Source organism: Cyanistes caeruleus, chromosome 9 (assembly GCF_971803275.1).
Source record: "Cyanistes caeruleus chromosome 9, bCyaCae1.hap1.1, whole genome shotgun sequence".
Classification (NCBI taxonomy): Eukaryota; Metazoa; Chordata; class Aves; order Passeriformes; family Paridae; genus Cyanistes; species Cyanistes caeruleus.
The window spans coordinates 12,523,901-12,545,683 of NC_141709.1; the positions used below are offsets into that span (position 1 = coordinate 12,523,901).

The 21,783-nt window shown below is 38.0% G+C and overlaps 1 protein-coding gene across 16 annotated transcripts in view; it reads left to right on the top strand.

Moving 5' to 3' along the window:
* NEK7 (NIMA related kinase 7) overlaps positions 1 to 21,783 on the top strand; it is a 90,968-nt gene that overhangs the window by 13,296 nt on the left and 55,889 nt on the right. For 12 of the 16 annotated variants that reach the window (XR_015273819.1, XR_015273822.1, XM_086842001.1 and 9 more), the window contains 4 exons: positions 4,603 to 4,687; positions 9,330 to 9,470; positions 19,824 to 19,886; positions 20,466 to 20,576. Coding sequence is in view for 14 of the 16 variants with exons in the window: in XM_086842001.1 (XP_086698127.1) it covers positions 4,603 to 4,687; positions 9,330 to 9,470; positions 19,824 to 19,886; positions 20,466 to 20,576 (400 nt within the window). In the remaining 2 variants the exon portion in view is untranslated. Of the gene's footprint in view, positions 1 to 3,539; positions 3,654 to 4,602; positions 4,688 to 8,415; positions 8,516 to 9,329; positions 9,471 to 19,823; positions 19,887 to 20,465; positions 20,577 to 21,783 lie in introns of those variants that run through there. The other 4 variants (XM_086842004.1, XM_086842003.1, XM_086842008.1 and 1 more) reach the window with 3 other exon arrangements.

Sequence of the window (21,783 nt, forward strand, 5' to 3'; positions counted from 1 at the left end):
TGTACCTCCGTGTTTCTGTGTTAGCAATTATGTGGAGTAGTTACAGCTATATTTTGCAGAAAAAAAAAAGCCCAAGCTTCTCAGATTCTCAGCAGAACTGTAACATTCTGAATATTCTTTTAAGTATATGCTCTTTTCCTAAAGTATAGCTGTTTCTGCTTTGACGTTGATTACTTGTTCTCACTTAAGATGCAAAATTGACAAACAAGTGCGTAGCAAGCAAGTAGCTAATAGAAATGATGTATATTGAGACTATTAATGATGCTTTCTACAGGAAAACATGTTTTTTGTTGTTGTTGTAGAACTGCCATCTGTTAAAGCAATAACATTTTTACCTAAATACCGTGTGAATTCAGTGTGAATGCTTTATGGACTTGAAGCTATGAAACTAGATCTTACAAAGCATGTTTCATGTGATTAAGCAGTGCATTTAATCTTCTTCTCCTGATACAGTCTCATCATGTTTTTAAACACCTAGTTGCTAGCCTTAAGTCACAAGGATTTCAAGTTTTTCCTAGTTTTTTTTAGATTTTTTTATTCTCAATGTTGTTTTGAAATACATTCAAGTGAACTGATAGCGATGAGCTCTGGCTCTGGTTCAGGAGTGGCTCCTCTGCTCTGATTGCACTGACACCAGTGGGTAGTCCTGCCTCTCCTCTGGCAGGCTGCTGGAAACCACCTGGAAAGCCGAGTGTTGCCTGTGGGACGTGATTTTGGTGTGTAGGAGTGCGCTCTTGCTTTTTGGGCTGCTTTATATCTGTGTAATCTTCAGATGTGTGGGCAGATTCCTGAGAGCTCTGAGAGATGGCCACTGAGGAAGTGAATGAGGGCAGTGAGGCCTGTTTGTGAAGGAGGGCAGAGGTGTTACTCCCATTTCAGGCACTTGGAGTTTGATGGTCTGACTTACTGGTGAGGATTCCTTTTCTGCCTTGTGGAGTAAGAGGAATTGCTGTAACCTTGTGATTTCAAACGAAGAATTGATCCTGTTGTCTGTATACCCAGGAACTTCATTCTGCATCCTTTATATGTAGGTGCTACCTACTGTTTTGATCAACTGAAAAAATCAAAGATTTAAAATATTAGTAAATAACCAGAAATATTAACTGTAATTGTAAAGTGTTAGCAGACATAACAAGAGCATAAGATTTAGTGTATATGCCTGTGTTCCTGTGATCCATATTCTTTACAGGTTGTCTGAATCCAAATGCACTTCATCATCGAAATGGTGAACACCATGTTTGCAAGATAAATGATTGAGAAAGTTCCTTGTTTTTGCAAGGGGTATGGTGAAGGCAAGGAGTACTTTTCCCCCCTATGTGATCAGTTTGAGAATATTGAAGAACATGAGTTGCATTTGAAAGTTTTGGAGGATTATAGTTGACTTGCCTCACTTCACCTGTTGCTTCTTTTCTGTGAACCTTTATATATCAGGGTGATGGATTTGCAGGTGGTCACCGTGTTACTTGTTTAGAGGTGATAGTGTTACAAATAGATGTGTTTTGTATTTGCATTTCAATTTTAAACAAGCATAGGCAAGAGTCTATGGGGGTATTTTTAGTGTCTTGTCACTGTAAATTAGAACTTGAAAACCATCTTTGGAAAAGACATAATTATTGCCTCAATTGAAATTTAAAGATGAACAATATTATAGCACTATGTTTTGACTTCTGGAGTTAATATTAAGGTGAGAGGCATGCCTGATAATGAAAACAGTCTTCAAGCAACAAAATCCAATTCTTACTTACGTTGTGTTTTATAGTGCAAAAGATTTACTTTGCATCCTTGGCATTATTGCATCTCCACGATTTTGTATGATGAAAATGCCACAGTTCTCTAAACTGTGAATCTATCTTGCCATCTTCACAGACGAAAAATTAAAAAAATCTTTCATATATGAACATAAAATACTTACTTTTGTCTTTCTGCAAAAAGAAGAACAAATTCAAGAGTTTATAAATCTTCCATGCTTTGTATGGTAGAACGTTTTACCTCTTTGGTTTGCTTGCTTTTATTATAAAAACAAGCCACAGAGGGCAGAGTGACTGACAGTGGTAGTAATATGAATTCTCCCATTTCTAATATTTTCTAATTTAACAAGAAAAGAGAGGGACAAATTTCTGAACACTTTCAGTGAGTGCCTCTGACCATTCAGACAAGATGAATGGGTTATATATTTTTGAATCAACATATATCATCTAAACATTACAGGTCAGGTTTCATTAATCTTGGGTATATGTTTGCAGTAGAGGGCAAAGGTTTTTTTTGTTTACTTCTTCTCACTTGGAAATTTGAAGCAAATGTTTGACCTGTAAGAATTACCTATTGGTGCATTACATGGTCAAAATCTTGAATATTGAAACATACCAGTAAAACACTGTGAAACCTTTAGTAGAAATATTGATTCTATTGAAGAGAGTTAAATTCATATAAAGACTCTTCGAAACAGTGCTTCAGAAAAAAAAAAAGTCTTCTTAGCAGTGATAGAAAGATCTCTACAAGAAATTAGCTGAAGATTCTTTAAGTTTGCTGTACATTCCTCCCCTGAGATTTGTTACAACTGCATCAACCCCTGTGAAGCTACCCAAAGAATTTAAATGAAGTCTTGTGATAATGGTTTAATTTTCAGTGCTGTTGTGTTACGATTTCTTGCCTTGGAGGGGAAGTTGCATGGAAGATTTTTCAAAACCTGCAAAAAGTGTTGGTATTGGTGTCCTAGTACTGGCTAAAGATTGCCTGGTCAGTGGTGTGCACTGTCTCTGGCAGCTGACTCCCCCTTTCTCAGCATGGTCATTCTCACAGTCTTGGAAATCTTGCTAATTCCTACCTCCCCTTCTCTGCTTCTCACTGTAGTTTGACAATTGATTTTTTTTTTTTCCCCCCCATATTGACCTGCCTGAAATTGCTTTTTTTTGGATCTCCTTTGTCTTTGAATCAGTTGCAGGTAATACAAAACAGCTGGAACCCCAACCTGTATACTTTGTTCAGAAGTATGATGGATGGGAAGGCAAAATCTAAGGGGACCTTTGGTTGCTCTGGAGTGTGGCTGTGGTTTGGTGTCAGGAATTGCTGATGGAGCTGGGATGGCATGTGGGTGACTGCTTTCAGTGGGCCAGGGAGAGCAGATCACTAATGATTTGTTTGTGTATGCAGTCCACTGCTTACTACACAAGGGCAGCACACAGAGAAACTCTACAGAGCTGCTTGGTGACTCTGGTCTGTTAGTGATGTTACCACAACAATACTGTAAGAATGGCAACCGTGCTGCAAGCAAAAGCCATTCATTAGTTTCTTGAATATTTTACAATTGCCTTTGAAAAACTTTTCTAAGGTTTTCTGCTTTCGGTTGAGAATTATTTCTAACCCTTTGAATAGTCTAGAGAAATTACTGTGAAGATTTGCATGTGTTTTAACAGCTATTGGATTCTGTGTAAATAGCTTTGTATGTGGAAGTACATAGGTTTAGCAGAATAAATTTATTACAGGAAATTTTCTCATGTTGGATGTTTAACGGTGTCATAAGAGATGTTCTCTCTCTTTAGAACATTCAGGATTTGGAACAGGGAATAAGAAAACAATAACTTGAAAAGCAAGGATAATACCCCTGTCAGACACATGATTTCTGTTCCTCCGAAGGCCTTGGCGGGTTTGACTGGGTAATACACAGGGATACTTCATTTTGTGTGATGAAAAAGTTGTTCAGGCTCTCCCTCTTACTTGTATGAAAGCTTACTTCATTGTTTGCATTTGAAGCTGCCAGTGAACTTTTGTGTTGTCTTCATTGGAAGACAACATTGTCTACATTGCCCTTGTAGGCATCAGTAACTCTGGTACTGCACCTGCTCCCCCTCAGGGATGCCTGAGAAAGGATGCATTTAGTTGAGGAAAAAAAAAATAATCTTACGAGCATTTGCATTTTTTTCTCTCCTGTTTTTCCTACTAATGATTCAGTGCATTTTTCTGCTCTTACTATTGGTCAAAGCCTTGTGTGTCTATCTTGGGGATGTGGCAGGCATCTTTCTTCCCATCTTACTGATGGGAAATGAGAAATTCACAGCTGGGAATGGAGGCTGTGTTTCTACCATGGTATTCCAAAGGCCTCTTAACTAGCTTGTCAGAATGTATTGTCTACATGTTTAGCTTTTTTTCTGTTTAGATGGAACTACTCTTGCATATTCCCTAAAATCTACAGATAAATCAATGCAAATAAAGCAGAATGTGTGTTGCAGTTGTAACTCTTCTGATCTTCTATTTCCCCTACTGCCTGTAGGTCAGACATATACATAATTAAACAAGTGGTTGGTGCCCCTGAAAAGAAATGGGATGATGCAGCTTTTATCAGACAGAGTAATTTGTCTGGTGCGAGTAGTTTTAATTCTCATTATTTAATAATAAATTCAGGTGCCTATAGTGATTTATTTAATTTCATAGAACAGATAAACATAAGAAAACCTCCTTCCCCAAACAGTGCAGAGCTGGACTGGTTAAATGTTCCTAAACTCAGGCATACAGCTGAGAAGATTAATTCCTTTGTTCTTCTGCTGATGTTCATTAATCATAAATACCGGCTGAATTACAGTGTAATGACGGTATTTTTCTTTTCAGGACATACGGCACATCATTGCGTGATAGAATGGATGAACAATCACAAGGGATGCAGGGGCCTACTGCTCCACCATTTCAGCCACAGGTACATATATCTGGGTTTTTTTTTCCTGTAATTAATTTCTTACCCAGAGAAAGGGATAACATTGTTTCTTGTGGTAACAATGAAACTGTAAACAGATAGAATGTACTCTCATGATCTTGAAATTAATTCTTTATCAGTCTAGTGTTCCATAGAAGATAATTGGTTTTAATTTTTGCCTCCTGCTGCTTCACTGACTTTTAGGAGTTGGAGTTGTAGTGTGAGGAGGAAGCCAAGAGGAATACGGTTGTTTCCTTAAGCAATGTTGAGTTGTTAAACACTGTTTCAAAATTGTATCCAAAATCCCATATTTATTTCAGACTCTGGCCTTCACCTATTTCTTACGCCTCCTGGCAGTGATACTCCATGAATTTCTGCCATTGCCTGTTGCAAACCAATCATCAGTTTTAAACTCCACAACCTCCCTGGACCACCTCCCTTTCACTGTCACCCTCACAGGGAAACAAATCTTTCCTGATGTTCAGATGAAACCTTCTGTGTTTCAGCCTGTGCCCGTCACCTCTTGTCCTGTCACAGGGCACCACTGAAGAAAGCATGACTCTGTATTTTAACATATGTTTTGCAGGAATTTGAGCCCACTGATGAGATTCCCCCTGAATCTTCTCTTCTGTAGGCTGAATGTTGCCAGTGCTGCCAGCCTCTCCCCCTGTGATCTGTGCTGCAGAGCCCTGGTCATTTTCTCCAGTATGTCTGTGTAGGGGTGGCCCAGAGCTGGTTGCAGCTCTGTGTCCTCCCACCAGTGCTGAGTAGAGGGGAAGAATCATCCCTCTCCTCCTGGCACCACTCCTCCAAATGCAGCCCAGGACATCGCTGTCCACCACTGAGTGCATTGCTGGCCCATGTTCACTTTGGTGTCCCATGGGACCCCCAGGTCTGGCCTGTGGAGCTGGTTTCCAGCAGGTCGGTGCCCAGCGTTCCTGATGCATTTTAGGGTTATTGCAGCCCATGTGTGGGGCTTCCCACTTTCCTGTGTTGAATTGTAGGAGGGTCCTGTCAGCCCATTTGTGCAACCTGTCTGGGTCCCCTGGGATGACATGATGATCCTCTGGTACAGAAGCCAGTCCTCCCAGTTTGTGTCATCAGCAAACTTACTGAGATCACACTTGGCCTCATTATCCAGATCGTTAATGATGGTGTTGATCAATACTGGACTGAACCCACTATTGGTTCCTGAAGTACACTGCTAGTTACAGTCCTCCACCCCGAGTCAGTGGCATAGAAACTCATCTGCTGTTTGGAATTAAGTGCTTGAAAACTCCATCAGAGTTTATAGATGAAGTTAAAGCACTTACATCACAAGGATGTCCCAACTGCTTCCACACTGTAAAAAGATTGTGGAGGAAGATAGAAAAATATGGGTTAGCAGTCTGAGGCAGTAGACTCTTAAGTGCCAGAACTTTTGTGAGAGTAGAATGGGAGCATTTTAGCATCTAAATAGAGAAAAACATTCATCTCTTAGTAGACCTGAAAAGCTATAAATTGAAGGCAGCATATATATCCCTTACTTTTTAGGGTTTGTTTTTAGTTTGGGATCTGGTTTTTTGTTTGTTTTGACATTCCCAAAGCTGAAGAACAGTGGTTTATTACATCTCTTCTTATATGGAAGCATATCTGCTCAGCATTGCTACTCTGCTCTGTTTCGTTGTTTGCCTGTATTCCTCTCAAAATGAGGACTCAGAGCCCTGTGCAGTATTCAGTGTACACACAGTAGACTTAAGTAGGGAAACATTTTGTTTGCTTTTTCATTCAGTTGCTTTTCCTAAAAATGTCTGACTTGCTCTTTGGTAGTAACTGACCAATCAGTTTAACTTTTCATGGAAGTTTTTCAGTGGTGTTTTGTAAACCTTTTTCCCATGTGGTAAAAGCTAATTTTAAAGCAATGATTCACAGTCTTTAGGGTGGTATTTCCCATTAAGTTTTGGATTGGTAACCTTGAGATGCTAGTATTGAGTACCAGGGTGAGAATCTAAGGGAATCTTTTGCAAGGCTCTGCAGTCGTATTTTCATCTGGTTGTCTGGATAAATTTGGAATCTAAAGAAACTTTATTGCAGCATTATATGCCTTGAATAGTGTAGTTTGCTTTGGGATTTCACTGGTAACTTCTCCAAGAAAATAACTTTTCTGCTGCTGTTTCTCATCTTGAAGCTGGCTGTTAGTCTGCTTAATGTTCTCTCTCAACCTGAGTGAGCTTAGTTTTATAGGATAGGAATCCTCACTGAAAGGAACCTGGCTAAACATTTTTAGAAATGTGTGGTGTGATTTCTTCAACAGAAAAGCCAAGTTAGGAAAAACCTGTCTGACTCCACTCTTAACTGCTTATTGGAATTGTTTCAATCCAACTGTCTGTTTTTGTTTTTGAACTGAATCTGTACCTAATTAAAAAGAAATTATCAGGTTATTTTTTGAGTTTTATTTTAGCAATCCAGATAAATTTTTGGCTGGGTGTAGTGCACTGGCATACAGTGATGGAGCAATACTGAGGAGGTTGCACTGGCAGAGAGCAAGGACCTCCTGGGAAGTCTTGCTCACTAGGGAAACTGATGTGTGCTTTGTGCTGGTCTCACTGATTGTAAGCTGGGATATTTTGGTCAGTAAAGTCTTGGTTGGTTTCTTCAGTGTTGTCTTAAAAGATGTGAGAAACTCGCTGCCTTTTTTTGTGCCTGCCTAGGTCAGTACTGAAGTTCATTGATACTTTATGGGGCATGAAATGCTTTTGAAAATTTAAATCTCAAAGATGATGGGAACTGAATGCAAATTGAAAGTTTTGGAGGAACATTTAAGTAAGACATCTCTTGGGAGCTCTGGCTAAAGCGACTGATACTGTCTGGCATATTCTTAGAAGTTAACTGTGAATGTCTTGCACTAACTTCTGTGGTCTTCCCGGGGATGCTTTTCTTCCCCTTTAGTCCTCTGCTAAATTGTCTTATCAGCTGTTTTCTGAGACTGAAGCAAGTCCAAAAATGGGTATGATGGTTTCTGTTGTAGGTGATCTCTTTTGTATAAATGAGCTCTTAATGCCATGATTAATTAATTAGTATATCATGATATTTGTCTTTTCTCTAGTAGGAGCGTTTAAGCTTGTCTTTCCTCTCCCCACATTTCTTCTCTGCAGGATTACAACTGAATGTAAAGCTGAGATCCGGGGTCTGGTCAGAGCAGGAAAAAGAATAACATTCTTCTAGTTTTAATACATTATTTGGCGAGAAGTTTAAAAACTAAATTTGAAAAACGGAAGCCACTCTGGTTATTTTAATGTTGTCAGATATCTCTGCCATGAAAACTAATATTCTGAGTGCTCACTGATTTACTTGGTGGTGCAATATAATGTGATCATTAGTGAAGTGTATATAATCTGTTCCATTATCGTCTCAGACCAAAGGAAATCTTTATCCTGTACAAGCTTATTCCCCACAAATTGCATTGTAGTGAGGAGAGACCCAGTGGTAGTTGGAGATGTGCAGCTATGTTGCTTCTCATGTCAGCTCTCCACATCTAAATTGTGTGACAGGACAAGGGAGCAGATGAGACAAGCTGTCACTCAGCCACACTGCCCTTTGAAGAAAGGCCATGGGGGGGAAAAGGTGCCGCAAATGGGCTGTGAAGTTTACATACACTGCCCACTGTTAAACAGATTACCTCTAATGAAGTGTCTAATGCTCAGGCCATATCAGCCTAATCCTTGGTGGCAGTTCATCCCTCAACTGCCAAAAAACACGGCCCTCTGGCCCTCTCTCGCCACTCTGGCCGCCAAGCACAGGGAGGTGCCCGGTCTTAATAAAGCAAGACAGTGTGTGATCTGACATGCAAATGTAGGTCATTGCATATGTAAATGTGTGATTACAAACCTGCATGCCAAAACACATTAGTGAGACTTTGCTCTCAGCATGCGGTTGTCACACTGCTTTAGTAGTTCATGATAATATTTGTCAAGTTGCTGTGCAGAGGCTGCAGCTCCCAATTCAAATGGGAAGTACACAATACTTCTTAAATATAGCCTATTTAAAGAGTCTGTATCTTGCAGCTCTGTGTAGAGAATTTAAAATCTTGAAGTGAAGTGTAATTTCAGACATTTTCCCTAAAAGGCCTATAACTACCTCATTAAGCTGGGTCCTGTGCCTTGGGAATGCACTGGAGCATTAATGCTGCACCACTTTTGTCAAAACGAGAGTTCTAATATTTTGATTTCTGGAGCAGCAGAGGTATATTGGATACCCACTGAAAGAAGGACATTAAAATACTGTCATACAAGCTGATCCTTTATTATGGGTTTGGGTAGTGTGTTTTTGGTTTTTTTTTAATTTTTGGATGGCAGAAGCTAGGACTTAGGAAGCATGGCAAATTAAAGCCTGATAGAATTTCTTCCATGTCTCAGACATATTCTAAATATTCTAAATACACCCAGGAATTTATAATTTTCAATTCTCATTCCACAAATTACCATCACTATACCTAGTGAATGTTTTCTTTAGAACATCTTGTGATTAGTCTGGAACAGTTTTGGTTTTAAGGCATTGGAGTGAAGCAATTTTTATAATTTAAACCATATTCCTTTACACTGGCATGATTAGTCTCACTGATAGTAGTCTTAAATGCAAACTTTCTTTGCAATATCTTTGATTGTAGAAAGCGTTACGACCTGACATGGGCTACAATACGCTTGCCAATTTCCGAATAGAGAAGAAGATTGGCCGGGGGCAGTTCAGTGAAGTTTACAGAGCAACCTGCCTGCTGGATGGGGTACCAGTGGCTCTGAAGAAGGTTCAGGTAAGGATGATTTTTGTATAAATATTAAAAGGATTGATACAGTTAAATTGGAAAGGCATGTGACACTCCAATGTGATTTTAATGAATTTTTAAATATTTAGAGATAGCAGGGAATTAAGAACTTTGAAAGTTCATGTGTGACTTTATATATAGTATTCCACGAACCAGTGTTTTGAAATTGAAAATCCAGAGTTGCTGGAAAAAGATAACTCATTTAAATGAGCTGTATTTTCTAACTGAAGCTTGGAATCTATAAATAATATAAATATTTAGTGGTATTTAATGTGAAAATATATTATGCAAATCCATGCATTTTTTATTGAATAAACATCTGTAATCTTTCAGTTAAGTAGCCATGCTTCAAATGTGCATAAATCAAATAACGTCAGTATGTAATCAAAATTGTAATAGTGAAAGGGAGAGGTGTTACTGTTTCAAAAGACTGAAAAATACCTGAGACAAATACAAACCAAAACTGTGCATAGCTCAAGAGTTTCCTTCAGATTTTGGGATGCAGCTCAGTTGATATGATCATCTTCATGAATAATACATCTGTGTGAGGGACTCTACATGGTAATTAAATGCAAGTGCACTGTGGATCTAAGTGAACTGCATTGGGCAAAAATTTTTCTTGAGGAAGCCTTACTGTTTCCAAGGTACATGGTTTAGCCAGTAGTGAAACAGCTGTAGTCACAGAAGATGGAAGAGTAGCAGTCTAATTAAGTTACTGTGGCCAAGAAACATTGAGCCTAGCCCCTGAAAATTTTAACATAAGAAATGGAATGAGTATTTGTTCAGATATTTTATCTTAGCAATTTTAAAAATGTTTAAATCAAAAGCAGCAGTTTAAATGAAAACAGCTTTTCAAGCTGAAACATTTTCACTGTCACACAGGCAAAAGACAGCTCGAGCTATGCCTCTATCCAGGATAATTTTCATTCTCTCTTTTTGTTTGGAGCTTCTCAGAGATGTTAGTTGTAAGACTGTTACCCTCTACTACTGGATTTACTGTGAAAGTTCTCTGACAACGTGTTTAATTATGAAATCAAAACTAAAATTGGCATTTCACTTTTGATCTTGAGATAAGTTTAGTGGAATACTTGAAGGAGTACTGCCATCAGATCTGAAAGGGTATTACTACCTTTATAGACAGCAAAACAGTATGTGTAATATTCTGTAGATTGTTTTGTAGAGTTTCTGCATTTTAATAGTTTTGTTTTTGCTGAGTTAGATGCATGCACTGTAAATTTCTGTCATATCTTGACTTGCTGTTCCGTTTCTGGGATTTCCTGTGTGCTGCAGCACCAGGAGGCAGGGCTAGTCCTGGCAGTCATAAAAAAGGAGACTTGGTTCCCCCTTCTGGGAAAACTGCCAGATATACACTACTTCAAAAGCTGAAATATATTCTAAGAACTTTGATCAACAGTCTTAAAACATTAGGCTAATTCCTCCTTCATTTTCAGCATGTGAGAAACGAAAAAGGTCAAATGTGACTTGAAATGCATGTCAATTAAGGTGGATGTGAAATGCTTGGGTACTTGAAGAAAGTCATAAAAGTCCAACCATGAAATTTTTATAACACTGCTTGCATTAAGAATACGGGGGCATTTTAGCATGTGTACTCCTAATAGCATTTCAAAAGTCAGTATGTATAGCTGTATTCTCACAGCAGACTTCCCTATATAATAGAAGATTTTTTTTGATGTCTGAAGATGTCATCATGCTGTCCATGTGCAGGTGATGGTTTCTACAGCAGAAAAGCTTTCTTATTTAATTTTTATTTAATCCTTTAATAATTTTCTAAGAATATACTTGGTTGTTGGTAGGAAATAGTGTTAAAAAAGTTGTGCCTTTCCCAAATGGCTTGATTGTGACAGGGTTCCAATTGTCTCTTAAGTGTTCAACATAGATTGTTGGTTTTCCATTGAAAGTTATTACCTAGTGCACATGAGGAGCAGGGGCTGTGTTCTCTGTAAATTCACTTCCCTTGTGGAGGCTGGATGTGTGTAGGAGACTCCTGTCTGAATGGAAGGTGAGACTTGCTTAACCTGGAAGGGGAAAAAATTCCTAGGCATATAATGACAGCTTAGAAGGCTCATGGCAGCACAGGGTGTTTGGCACAACTGTTACCAGCTTGTTCCTTTTGGACAGAAGACCATCTTAATTGTTACCATGTTTCTGTGACCTTTCCTAAGATTGCCTGGAAATATTTTTGGTAAATATAGTCACAATACTTAATTTCACTATAAAATTTATTTTCATTGATGTCTTTTGTTGAAAAGTAATTCCTTTTCAGAGGAGCTGAAAAATGGGCCTGCTCTATGATCGTACTTCTTCCTTTTGATTTCAGTCATGTTTAATTTATTCAAATTAAAATACTCCTTTTTTTTTTCTGATGCCTTTTAAAAGGAAGTTTAGCATGGACAAAATAGGAGAAATGCTTCTCTCAGTTACAGGAGAGAGGCTTTATGCTCTCTATTTTACACCTGTCCATGGACTTCAGTCTCCACATTAAGACAGTGTCTCTAAATGCTCTACAATGTATTAAGTAACATAACTGAGATATCAACTTCTACTTTTCCATTATCTGTCCATTCTCATCTCGCATCTTAGATACCTTCCTTCCTCTCCAATCTTGCAAGTTATGTCTGTTCCATCCCCTCCCCATTTCATTTTTCTGGCTGGGTTAGGTGTCTACCTGTTTCCTTTATGTCTGTTTGGTGATGGTACGCCATGTGTGTCTCTACTGTCAAAGGCTTATGGGGTTTAGAATCCTTCAGTTATCTTCTCTTGGAGTTCCAGGATCTTAGGCCATTATTTGTTCCACAAAGATTGGCAGATTTAAGTTCTTATAAAGCTTTCCAACAAGAATATTTATTTTTTGCTAGTAAAATTTTGTCTGAAATATGGGCAATATTGCTAAATGTTATATTAATGTGTACAAAATGTATGTTTGGGGAATAAAATGTGAACAGAAACAAGTAGCAGCAAGACGCTGTGGGAGAAAGGACAAGCAGATGACAAGAAGGTGACAGAAACCACTCTCCCTGAATTTGTAGTTGCTGCAGAGTCCAGATGACAGAAAGAAGTACTATTCTTGATTTGGTTTTTATTAGGGTATATAGCACAGTGAGAACTGTTTAACTTGCAGGGTTTTTTTTAATAGTAATTTTACCAGCAGAATTCACAGAATTGTATGTTGGGTCTTTTCTTCCTGTTTTACCCTTTGTGCTTCATCCTCTCATGTTTGATTTGTTTTTTTGTAATTAGGAAAGTAGCAATTAGAGTATCTCTTTTTCCAGCATGGAACTGTGTTTCTGAGATGCTGTTATAATATTACCTAAATAAAACCAGAAATAAAATCATATATTCACTACCGAACTTTTACAAATGTCTAAACTATATTTTGAATTAAAGAAATGTCAGAAAATATCAGCCCCAAGTAAACTGTGACCATAGGAGTATAAATTGAAAAGCTTCTAGGTAAATTTCTTAACATGTGCTAAGTCTCAGATCCAAACTGTGCTGCAGATGATGCCTGAGGAAGCAGCAGTGCCTCTCTGCTACTGCAGCTCTGGGTAACCCCTGCAGCAAAACACGTGGGGTGCAGTGTTCTGAGCAAGGACCACTCCAGGAGTCACTTCCAAGGGCAGAGTAAGCAATTACTGATCACAAATCATCTTTAAATGGCAAAAGAGTAGTAAATATCTTAAGTCAGTCACTGTAAGGCTGTAGGAGTTCAATTTAGGAGCTATTTTTTAAGGAAACCTTAGCTACTCAACAAAATTTCAGATTAATTGCATTTCTGCCTTATATTATTCCATCTTTCTTTTCCTTTCATTCCAGAGTTGGAGGCCCCATGTTAGAGATTCAGACAATGAATCCTTTTATCTAGGACGTACATTCATTATTCATTGTACATTGTCAATGGATTGCTACTTCAGGCCTGAATTACAGTTAATTAATCTTAGAAAAGCACTTGTAATTTCACACTTTATGAAGCACTGTTGTCTCAGCACAGCAGTGCTGTGGTGGCAAAATACTCTAATGCTTGTTGCTGTTCAGCATTGTATCTCTTAATATTTATGTGCATTCGGGTCTTTATTTCACTTCTCTGAAGGTTTATGCTACAGCAGTCATGCTTGTGATTTGGTTTGGAAATGCGTTTTGGTATTTTTATTGTATACAGAATTACGAACAGAACAGACAGATTTATCATTTAAATTTATCCTTTTCAATGCTGAAAAGGAAAATCTGGAAAAGTGATGGTCTAGAGCAAGTGGAATCAGGTACATTCCCAACTTGGCACTTCATTTCAGGGATGGATTTGGTTGGTAACTGGTAATTGATCAGATGCAGTCTGGATTTAGAAGCTAGAGCTTGATGTTCTCCATCAGGTGGTTCCATGTTTCCAAATCTTTTTGCTATGCCTGTAGCTTTCTGGGCACATGTATACAAGAACTTCACTCAGGAAGTTGAATTCATGTACTGCAACTCCATTGTTTAGTTTACACATCTGCATAGGAGCAGTTCCTGCTCTGTAGCCTGTAACAGCTTTGAAAGTATTCTAAAAATACCAGTATCTCTTGACAGTACTTACAACCGGCATTTCTGGAATGCTGAAAGAAAGTGACTATAATCTATGCTCATATGAAGGTACTAGAGAAGAGATTGAGTGCAAAGTTATCAGAGATCCCTTAGTTGCCTAGCACACAGAAGTGTGGTAACTATCAATATATCTTTGTCCTTATACTCTCCTTTTGTACACAGTTGATTGTGGGATGAGATGAAAAACTGAGAGCTAAAAAGGTTTATTACACTTAGTGTGCTTGCTAAGTGGGGAAAAAACTGCTAAGGGCTTTTGAAATGCTCCTTTAAATCTCTTCAGCTGTATTTGCGTAATTGTTCTAAGGAGTTTCACAGTAACTGCTAACTAAGATAAAAAGCTTACCACAGTTAGACTTTCTGATTACACTCTTTTTGGAAACGTCACATCATAAAAATATTTACTCTATTGTTTGCTGCTTATTAGGTTTCTTTTAATACTATCATAATTCATTTTTAGGAATGTTGATCTTATTATACTCCTTGAAAATAGGAATTGGGGGAAAATAAAAGTTTAAATAAGAATCTATTACACTGTGCAGTTTGTGCTGAGTGGAATTGGTGCTGACTAGATAAACCTCCAAACTGAATTACCCTATGATCCTGACCTCATAAGTGGAGTCAAGAATTCAAATTGTTGTTAGTCTGATGAATACCCTGGCAGTCTAGTCTAAATACAGCAGTTTTTGTTGTTAGCCAATTACAGTGATGATAACATTTGCTGTCTAATTACTGCTAGTTTCCAATAATCGATGTGTGGAGCATCATCATTGACCTGAGCTCTGAGGAGAATGCTGGTAGTGTCTTTACGTAATGTGAGACTTTGCTGGGTGGTTTCAAGCTGTCAGTTTGTGTGATCCAGAAGCTTATTGTTCAAGCCTATCCAAAAATCTAAAATTTCTTTTGGAGTTCTGTTGTATCTGCTGTAATTTCCTTCAGGTCATGCAGTTGGATATAGAGCCGAGCTGGATCTCAAACCGGGTTAGATACAAGTAATTTACTGCAATGACTTAGAGTTAATTCACTCAGCTGCAGGGCATGTGCTGCTACAGCTGAAAGCAAGCTCAGAAAACAAGTGCCATCCCAGGGAGGGCTGGACAAAAGGTTGGAAGTCCTTGGGCAGTGTGTGTCTGGGGTGGATGAGACTTGTGGCCTGCTGATGGTGATGTCTGTACAGGGCTAAAAGTTGAGTGCATGTGAGAGAGCTCTGTGTGCAGCACCCATGCTGGAGCATAGGCTGACCTTTCAGCTGGGCCTGCTGAGTCATAGGAGCTGAAGGTGGAATTAATCTGCCTGCAAAGCTATAAACTGTTCCAGTTGTGATGGAAGTACTGACATCTCTCCACAGTGTTACACTAATGGCCAGTCTGCAGCAAACCGCAGGCAAAGGGCAGCCTCTCCTGCTAAACAAACCTTTAGAGTACTGCCAGGTGCCAGGTGGAGTTCTGACATGCACTTGAAATTATGTTCTTAAAGTCTTTCATTGCAACTTCCATTTTTCAGGGTAAGACGTTCTTCAGTGTTGAGTCATCTGCTGGTGAGGAAGCATGGAGGTTTTTTCCTTGTGTTTACAGTAACCTCCTTGTGTGAGCTGACATGGCTTTGTAACACTGGCATCCTCTGGTGTGAACTACAGCAGTTTAGCAAAATAAAACATCTATTCAGCAAGAAAATCTCTGAAAGCTTTTTGCCTCTGGTGTTCTTCAGAGGCCATGGATTGAATGATATTTTTTCTTTTTTGATGTTTTTTTTTTTTTAAATCTTTTTGTTGGAGGAAGTTAATGTCCGTGAAACTTGAAATTCTGGGTTTCTGGGAAATGCTATTTATAGGCTTTTGAGGTTAGATCTGGATTAAAATCTGAGAACCACAAGAGTGCTAAACAGTAAATCTTAAGATTGTCTGTATTTGCGGTTGTATGGTAAGACTTACTTTTACTGCCTTGATATATTTAATTTAGGTAATTTTTAAAGTACTCAATTTAGCTGAAACTGACAAATTTGCAAAGATACTTATGAAGTGCAGCACAAGTAGAGGGAGTCATGTTTATAAAACTTAAGTCTGTCCTTTGGGGAGAGCAGATGCTTGGTCTAGTCAATTCCATACTGTTTAATAAGAAATTAGAAGTACTGGGAATACTATCCAGAATACACACAAAAATTGTCTTTCTTTCCTAAGCCTTGATTCTGGATTTTTCACAAAACCCTGGGTCTAGGGTTTTATTTTTGTTGATTTGTTACTGCTCTGAGAGAGGTACAGATTTATGTCCCTAGCAGAGGCATAGCTTGTAAAAAAACTTTTCTTGGAAAACTTGTTAGTTTAGGTGTGTAGGTGATTGTTCCTGGAATAGGTGAATTAGTATGCCTCTTGGCATATTGGAACGCCCATTAACAGGTGCAAGCTGCCCTGTTTTGCCAAATCATGAAGCTCATTTGGTTTGAATCTTGAAAGTGAGTTTCTGGTAATTTTCCTAATCTTACAAAGAGACAGTTTGTGTACAGTTTTTAGTCTGAAATTCTGTCCCCTGGTTTTGGTTGGGTTTTCCAGTGTGTTTGGAGTTGAATCTCTGTATCATTTATAAGGAATGATCTTATCTCACTGTTGTCTAGAACCTGGCAAAAATTGAAGCCTCAAGATGCTCCCCTGTACCTGTTCCCTTTTTTCACTTGTTTCCTGATACGATTCCATTGGTTGCTTTTGGGAGATGGCTTCTTAATTTTTCCATTTTCTAGTCTCTCAGGTTATAAGGAAAAATATTTGATTTCATGCCTTCTCAATATTTCCTCAGTTATTGAACTACCTATAATATTTAGGACTTTTTAAAATGTTTCCTAGGAAAATAATTAGACTCCCTCATGACTGTAGCAAACCCTAGGACTTCAATCTGTTGTCAGAATTATTAAAGAGCAATGCTTTTTCATTCAAAGTGTAGCTATATAACAGATAGTCTATAATAGACTATTTCATCTCCTTCTCAAAGTTTACAACTTGAATTCATAAGCTCTTTTCTGTTTTTCATCAGTGTTACTTATCTTATAAAACCTGTACCTGTAATTTCACATATAGTACTTTTTTTCTACTGCACCTGAAATTGCTTTATTTCTCAGTTTCTATTTTCATTTCTTTCTTAACTTACTTGCTGTGCTCCTTTTAAGTCCCCTACAGTCCTCTGCTTGAATAACTGCTTTTAACTCAATTTATTATTTTCCATCATCATGGCATTAGTATACAAATAATTGTGTGATGGCTTATTCAATTAATTTCTTATTCAGTAGTTTTGTTTTCTTCTTGTTTTCTTCTTTCTTCTCTTCTACCCCTTTTTTTATTCCCTGTAAATCTGGAATTTTTGTGGTTTCGGTTGCCCTCTCCCCGTTGCCCTCTCCCCGTTGCCCTCTCCCCGTTGCCCTCTCCCCATTGCCCTCTCCCCGTTGCCCTCTCCCCGTTGCCCTCTCCCCGTTGCCCTCTCCCCGTTGCCCTCTCCCCGTTGCCCTCTCCCCGTTGCCCTCTCCCCGTTGCCCTCTCCCCGTTGCCCTCTCCCTCTTCTTCAAAAAGTGAGTCAGGTATCCATTACAGGCTCTTGTTTCTGATGCCAGCTCTGAGGACAGAAGATGGGATGTGTCAAGAGAAGTAGTGGTTAGTCAAGAGCGTATGTGTGCTCACTGAGGCCTGTGCTCCATACATGAAGTTTCTAAACTTCTCCTTTCAGTTCATTAAAGGAATGACAAACTCACTGTGCAGAGTGGTGTAGAAAATGAAGGTGAGGTTTAGCAAATCATATGCAGACTTTGTTTGTTTGTTTTAACTTTGAGGAGAGGAAAGGAAGGTCTGATTTGTGTGATTAGTTAGGCAGCTGGTTTGAGATGACCTCTTTGACCACATTCAGTACTGAAAATATTTAATCCAAATTTTTGTTTCTGGGGTTAGTAGTAAGATATTAAATAGAAGTTGCCAGCTGTTGAGCTTTTGGTTATTTTGATCTTATGGAACCAGATACCTGTGATTTTGACAGGACATAATATATCTTTTCTTGGTGACTGTCTAGAAACATGATGTGCGCAAGAAGTTCTAACTGGAAAAGGTAATATCATAAATGTTGTGGTGATGAATAAAGCTGAGGGTGTCTCTTATTCTTCTGGATAGTTCAAATATAATACACAGACCACAAAGAAGTTGGTGATCTTTTTTTGTTTTGTTAAACTTGTTTGTTAAATTCAGAAATTAATTACAAATCAGAGAGGAAGAATTCTTAGAGGAAGCATTTTGGTCATTTTTATGGGAAACTCAGTGCGTGGAGGTGCACATTTGAGAAAGTGAAGTGAAAACCCAGAGGTGGTAAAAAAGGGAGTGAAAATAGACATTACATTAAATATAGATGTGTAGAATTTGGACAAAGACTCTAATGGCAGGAAAAAGTACTTTGAACAAAAAATGAAATTAGTGAAGAGTGGCGAACTGGAGAAGGCAAAAATTGCATTGCAAAACATTGCATAATAATTTGGAGTAGATGTGAGGTGGAGTAAAAAATGAAGAGCAGAGATGCCTAACTGTAAAAGCCTATGAAAATCAAGGTGACAAATGAGGGCTTAGCAAAAAAGGGCTCTAATAAACAAATAGCATAACCCAAGTCACTACTTTGCTGGCTGAAGGGAAGGAAATGAGAGAGGAGTTGGAGGTGACAATGAATTTTTGATCCTGAGAGTAAAATAATATGTGTTATTTAGAATTGAATTGGAAGACTGTAGCAAGACCAGGGGTGTCCCGGTTTAGAGCAAATTTGGGAGAGAACCTCCAGGAAAGAAAATTCCAGCGGCCCCTCCCCCCAGCTGGTTTGGAAAAAGATACTTCCTTGGAGAGAAGTGGAAAAAAACTGTTTAATTAATAGAAATTGAATAATATTAAACAGTAAAACCTCTTGCTGTTCAATGAAATGTCAAATTCAGGAAAAAGTCCTTTTCATGTGGTGCAGCTCGACCTGCTCAGGTTATCAGTCCCTCCGGTGCTGGAAAAGTGCCGAGGCCCAGGCCCCGGTGGGCCACAGGCGTGAGCTCCCGGGGTTTGGCTGGGTGTTTTTCAGTCCAGAGCAGGTTTGAACTGATCCAAGCGAAAAAAAAGTCCAGGGAACTCCTCTGCCTCAGCTAGCTAAAACTAACAGTAAAAGAGAAGCTTTGTCCCACTGTCTGTCCGTGCTGCAGACACCACAGTCCAGGAGCAGGATGTGTGGGAGTGATGTTTTCCTTCAACACAAACTGCGCGCTTCTTCTTCCCCCACCTTCGCTCTCAGAGCCAGTCTTAAAGGTGCAGAACTTAATATGTAACATAAACCACGTGGTTGAGGATACAAACATCATAAAGTCACCTCAGGACAAAGGGGAAAAAAGGTATGCTAAGTACTAAAGAATTAGTTTGTGAAAATGGTGTGGCAGAATGGGATAGGAGTCTGACATTTGAACCATTTTTGAGGTGTGCTAAATTATTGCTGTGTGTTGGAACAGATATGCAGAGGTGACAATTAAATGGTTGGAAAGCTTGTACTTAAAATGGACTTGCTTCCTATAAGGGGACTAAAACAATGGCCACAGCACTAAATCAGTACATCAGAACATTAGAAATATTTCTTACTGTAACTTTACATCTTTTCATGAAATGCATAATTCAAGTTGCTTTATAGATGCTGTGAAATGATAATAATTACTTAATTAATTTACTATATTTTTATCACTTAATAAAAATGTTCTATCTTTTGTGCATAGATATTTGATTTAATGGATGCCAAAGCCCGTGCTGACTGCATCAAAGAAATAGATCTTCTTAAGGTAAAAGATTTGTTTAGAAAATGTGCAGCCATCATCAAAAAAATGTTACGTTGTTCATAGACATAATTGGAATGTCCACTGTTTTTTGTGTAGAGGTTTTAAAAGCCTCACTTTTAAGAACTTTGTGATCTTTAGTACTTTAAAAGTTAATATTGAGAAGTAAATCTGATGGAATAATGAGTAACACTTCAAGTAAAAATATCTGCCAGAATTGCAATATTGTGAATGACTGTGTCCTTTGTACAGTAAAATCCTGACTTCAAAAATTGATTTTGCTATTTACTTCAAAAATTGACTTTGCTGTTCCAGATAGGTTTAGCATACTATTGGATATATACATTGAAGTAAAATTCCTCTAAAATTGCAGTGTTAATCACCATGTAGATCCTAAAATGACATCCTGTTCTGGCAAAGAATTTTTAAATGCTTCTCATCAGCATATAATTTTTGTAATTTATATCATAGAGAAATAGATTTTAGGGGATTTTTTGTTTGCCTAAGTAAATTATGGTCTATGTTGGTCTTAAAACATGTGGCATGCTCTACACTAAATTGTGTATTACTATTTTGCTTTCTTAGCAACTGAATCATCCAAATGTAATCAAATATTATGCCTCATTCATTGAAGACAATGAACTGAACATAGTGTTGGAATTAGCAGATGCTGGAGATCTCTCTAGAATGATAAAGGTAGGGATTAACTTTTTTTAAAAATATAATGTAATGTTCAACTTTGGCTTTTCATTCTGTGTGATCATCACTGGGTGAAATGCAGTGAAAATGTCAGGATCTGGAAAGGAAGGTGTTTAGTCCGTTTTTCGGGGTTTTTTTGTTTGTTTGTTTTTGGTTTTTTTTTTAATGTATACCAATATTGATGCTTCTGTAGGTATTTTTAACACTTTGCTCAGAATGTGCCATTTGGGGCCATAAGTAGACTGAAGTTATATTAGCACTGGGGAGGAAAAAAAAAAAGCCTGTAATGAAAAGCACTGTGACCATCATTTAGAACAATTAATTTTAATGACATTGTGGATTTTTTGGCACAATTGTGTTTTGTCTTCCAATATTCCATTCTCAATAATAGCAGTAAAAGAGAGAACTCCTCTAGAGCAGAAACATCTTCTATATCTTGAACTGCTAATAATGTATTTCATATTTCTTTGAGATTACATGAAGTGATTTTACTGATGTGTGATTGTGCATTACGGGTTAATTGAATTTTTTGTTAATATTTAAACACCTATTTAGCTAATCAAAAAAATTTATCAAAGACCTATTGTGTAAGATTTTGTATTCTAAAACTTATATGAAGTTTTAAATGCCTTTTTTAATGTTTCTCTGTCATTTGACAACTACTTCCTTTTGTTCCCTTCCCTTTTTCCACTTATGTTGGGTCTGGAATGTCCTTTTAGCATTTTTCCTTGTGTGCACACCAGCATTATTGCTGTCAACACAGCACACCACCGCTGTGGGCACAAACAATGCCAGTCAATTAGTGTTCACTCAGCAGCACTGGGCACAGAACACAGTTAGACTGTTTTGCTTAGGACCTGCATGAATAGAGAATGTTAATTTCTTCATTAATGACTTTCATGCTGATTTTTTTTTTTTGAGCCTTTGAGGAATATTCCTTTCTAAATTGATAATTGTAAGGTAGGACAATCAAAATTTGGTTCTAAGCAGGTTGACAGCGTCTGTTAATATTTATAGCCAAATGTGGTATTTTTCTTAATCTCATGAATTATTGATTCTGTGGGCTTACATTTCATAAAACATAAAGGAAGGTTTGTCTTTTCTTTTGAATGTTCAGTTTTGACACAACAGTTACTAATATGAGTACTCTGTGACAGATTGCCTTATGGCATGTCTGGTCTTATGACCCACTGAAGCTTTTTTT